Source organism: Heterodontus francisci, chromosome 28 (genome assembly GCF_036365525.1).
Source record: "Heterodontus francisci isolate sHetFra1 chromosome 28, sHetFra1.hap1, whole genome shotgun sequence".
In the NCBI taxonomy this organism is placed as follows: Eukaryota; Metazoa; Chordata; class Chondrichthyes; order Heterodontiformes; family Heterodontidae; genus Heterodontus; species Heterodontus francisci.
In genome coordinates this window covers 30,211,367-30,215,967 of record NC_090398.1, presented here as the reverse complement: position 1 = coordinate 30,215,967, position 4,601 = coordinate 30,211,367, and the positions used below count along the sequence as shown (strand labels likewise).

Here is a 4,601-nt window from a genome sequence, read left to right as displayed (position 1 = left end):
TTAAAATATTAGATCAAGGGTCCCATTGGTAATGTTACAACATAGTTACCAATCGTGGTGTTAAACAAGGACACCACCAGGAAGGTAACTATATAGTTACTACCAGGAATGATAGAATGGTATGATCACCAGCAATAGTTCAGAGTGGTCATCTCCACTACTATCAGCGTACAATCCTCATTAGTAACTTTAAAGTAGGATTACAACCAGCAATATTAGAACAAGGTCTCCAACAGTAATATAAAAGCAAAATACTGCGGATGATGGAAATCTGAAACAAAAACAAGAAATGCTGGATTCACTCAGCAGGTCTGGCAGCATCTGTGGAAAGAGAAGCAGAGTTAACGTTTCAGGTCAGTGACCCTTCTTCGGAACCCGAAGAAGGGTCACTGACCTGAAACGTTAACTCTACTTCTCTTTCCACAGATGCTGCCAGACCTGCTGAGTGAATCCAGCATTTCTTGTTTTTGTCTCCAACAGTAATGTTAGAATTTGATCATCAGCAGCAATGTTTGATGGGGAGTCACCATAACTAACATAGCGTCCAGTCCAACTAGTGGCGTTAAAGTAGAGTTGCAACTAGTACTGTTAGATTAATGTTACTATATGGACATCACTATTAATACAAGAGCAGGGGCCAAAATAGGTCCAACACCAGTAAAGTTAGATTCTCTATCACTAAAGTTATTTCAGCGTTACCTACAGTAATGTTCCTGCTCGGCCCTTACCAGTAAGAGTTGCATAGGAACATGACTTGCGATGCTACAATCAGTTTATCACTAAAAATATTAGATTAATATTACCACCATGAAGGTTACAACAGACTCATGTCAGTTTAGGATCGCCACTAGCAACGTTGAAATAGAGCATCACTCATGTTGTTCGACTGGGTTTTTATGCGTTCGTGGGTTGTGGGCGTCGCTGACGAGGCCAGCATGTTTTGCCCGCATTTAAATGCCTTTGAGAAGGTGCTGCTGAGCACCTTCTTGAACTTCTGCAGTCCTTGGGGTGCAGGTACACTCACAGAACTGTTAGGAAAGGAGTTCCAGAATTATGACCCAGTCACAATAAAAAAATGGTGATATAGTTTCAAGTCAGGATGGTTTGTGACTTGGAGGGGAATTAGCAGGCGGTGGTGTTCCCAGGCATGGGGAAATTGATCAGCAATTTCCGAAGGATATTTATAATGCCGGATTGACATCACCACCGGTAATTTTGGAATATAGTTCCCACCATTCATGTCAGAGTAGAAACACCACCAGTAATGTTAGAATAGTATTAACAGCAGGAGTGCTAGAATATGATCAGTACTATTCGTTCTGGAGTAGGATTATCACTAGTAATATTAGCGACGCGTCATCATGAGGTATTATCACAATACACAACAAATGTAATTACAATTTATAACTAATTTATGTCATGCAATAGATGAGGGAAGATTTCACCAGAAAATATGAGGGCCCAAGAATCGAACGCAGTGCCCAGGAGGGATGTTACTATTGGCATTGATGGGGGCGTGTACAGAACACACTCCCTCTCGGATTACTTTCCAATTGTTAATTTTAATGGACGGAGATTCAGGGACTGAGCTGAGCAATTTCCCCATTGGCGGACCGGGTGCGCTGAGGAGGAAAATCAACCATTGTTTGTTAAGTGACTGTAAATAGCATCAATTATTGTGTAATCTGATTGCCTCACCGCGGCACGAATTAGTCTATAAATGAGCAGCATTTAAACATCCCAGGTAAATTCCATTCAGAACCTGGACGGAACTAGCGCATTCTTTAAAAAAAAATGGTCCAGCCAACAATTCTACAGATAATGGATATTTACTATCCAATTCTGGCAGCCTTTGGTACTCCTGGTAAGTCAGTGTGTTCGGTTGTGTAATAGCTGCTGACTATCTCACTGCTATTGATTATGCAGCAGATTACGAGATGTCCTCACTCTGGGTGATGTATCTACCAGGAACAATTGGTGAATATCAGCGGGAATCCTACCGGTCCGTGCAGCCAGTGAGAGGTGATTCAGTTGGCTAGTTTGTGGTCACCCGGAGCTTAATTTTCCTCCCTATACTGAGGGAGGGGGAGGATGATTCCTTTCCCCTCCAACAGTTCGCAGATCACTAAAGAATATGTTGCTCAGTGTCCATGGTAATCGCCTGATAGATACATATATTCCTTGCCTACTTTAAGGTGATAATTCCTCATACTGTGGTCAACTCCACCCAATAAGCAACTTTGGAAAATATTTTGAGAAATAATTGCCGCTCAGGGAGCTGCTCCTCTCATCCCAGCTGCAAAGCATCTTTGCGGTTCCACCAGCTCCCTCCCTGTTCCCGAACAGCTCCCTCGGCGAGATTATAAATAGTACATGTGCAGTGTTTTGAATTGAATTAAATATTTTAATCAGCTGAGTGTTTCATTTGGATTCATATATTTCCAGTTTTCTGGGTATCTGACATCTAATGTCGCTCCCGAGATTCCCGTCTCCAAATAAATTGAAGACGCTAAATGTAGAATTTCATCTCTTGTTACATGAGGCCGCAGGTGTATCTTATAAAATTGTGTCTGTGCATCACATGGTAGAAGGCACATTGCGGGATGATTTTAGAGGTCAGCAGGGCAACACCGTATGTGTTTGGATGTATGTAGTAGATTCCGTTTAGTTATTGACTGTGGATCTTTAACAAGGTGTAGAAACATCCAGAGTTTGACGCTTTTCATCTGTAGCTGTGCGTTCTCTGCGAGGTACTCAGGTCTGACTTGGACTGCACAGTTATATCTTCAATATAGAATCAATCCAGTGTCAGGGCGATGTCTGTTGGATTGAAATCGGGAGAGAAGTATGACGGACAGCTAATCCGAATTCGCTGGTTTGACACAATTTTCGGAAGGCAAAATTCGTGCCAACTGAGACATCAGTGCTTGGCTGTCGGTGGTGGTGGGGGTAACTCTCCATTACCATTCCCCAGACTGAATTCGAGCTACCCTACCCTCAGACTGAAATTTATTGAAGGATGGCAGATCCTCAGACCTTATGTGTTGAGTGAATATTGAGTTGTTTCGTGAAAAAATGTCAACACTCGCCAGTATTATAGAAGGCGTCCATGTTATAACTGAGTAGGAATGTATCCAATCATTTCTCCAGAATATACTATGCGATTTATCTGATTGCCCCGTTACTTACCGCTTCTTCCTCTTTCTTACAGCGAACCTAGTGACAATCATTATCCTCTCCAGAGGAAATTGCGGCCTTTCCAAATGTATCTCCGTCTACATGGTGGCCATGGCAACAGTTGATCTATTAGTCATGCTCATCAATATAATAGTGTTTTACATTTTGAGGAACCGCTTTCCACATTCATTCCTTTCCTACACGGCCGTTTATAAGTTCATGGTATACATACGTTGTAACAACCTGATGATGTCGGTGTGGTTTACTGTCTCACTCACATTTGACCGATTTGTTGCTATATGTTATCAGAAGTTTAAAACAAAGTATTGCACTGTGAGAACTGCAACTGTGGTTGTAACAACTGTCTCTGTCCTTATATATTTGTACAACCTACCCAATTGGTTTGCATATGAAGCTAAGCAAACAATTGATAATGTTCAATGGGGTTTGCGCCCCAGCCAGGACTTTTTTTCATCTCCTGCTGGTCGAGCATTCTTCCGGTTCCAATGTGTTTTATTGCCATGGATTCCTTTTGTTTTAATATTACTGTTTAATTGTTTGACAGTCGGTCGTATTTTAGTAGCCAGTAGAAGACGTCGGATGCTCCGGGGTCACAGTAGTGAGAATCAGAGCGATCCAGAAGTAGAGAACAGAAGGAAATCCATTATTTTACTGTTCACTATATCGGGTACTTTTATATTGTTGTGGTTCACATCGTCTGTTAGTTATTTAGTAAATGGCATGCTCATTCATGTTCGACCCGATTATACAGATCCTGCATACATCGCCACTCAAACCGGATCAATGCTCATGGATTTGAGTTCCTGTACAAACACATGTATTTATGCAGCTATCCAAACCAAATTCAGGGAAGAGCTGAAGAAGTTGGCGAAATCTCCTTGGACAATTATTCAGATATTGGTTAAAAAATATCAAAATAAAATCAAAGCTCCTGGTGCTAATTGCAGTTAATTTGCAGCCGGTGTTCCATTTTGCAATGACTGCCTTCTTACTCTGATGAAAATGGATCGTTGCTTTGAAAATGAACTTTTTTTCACTTTGTTCTGTGTGTTTGATGTCTATTCGTTTTCGCCAGCGATTAACATCGTTTCCTGCTGAAACGGCGTGCTTCCCACTTGAGATTCAAAGAGAACAGTCATAATTGCGTTTCAGCAGGAGAGAATCTTTGTGCATCGGTGTTAACTGCCTGACACCACAGGTGCTGGAAAGAAAACCGCCTGTTTAATGAACAGATAGAATTTCCTTTCGTGTAGAAATAATGTGATACAATCCGTAAACAGCACAGGCTCAAACTTCTCCTCGCAAAGATGCTGTGCTCCCCTTAGTTCTACATTTCTTGCACTTTTTCATCTTTGGCCGATAATTCCTGATCCTTCAACTTATGGAAGCACCTAGGCATGACG

General features: G+C 41.6%; 1 protein-coding gene across 1 annotated transcript; it reads left to right on the top strand.

Annotated features, from left to right (window-relative positions):
* Positions 1-875: 875 nt before the first annotated feature.
* Positions 876-4,149, top strand: LOC137345186 (probable G-protein coupled receptor 139). Its single transcript, XM_068008651.1, has 3 exons — positions 876-1,014; positions 1,894-2,022; positions 3,212-4,149. Exons 1-3 carry the CDS (start codon positions 876-878, stop codon positions 4,147-4,149), a joined length of 1,206 nt encoding a protein of 401 aa, XP_067864752.1.
* Positions 4,150-4,601: the final 452 nt, after the last annotated feature.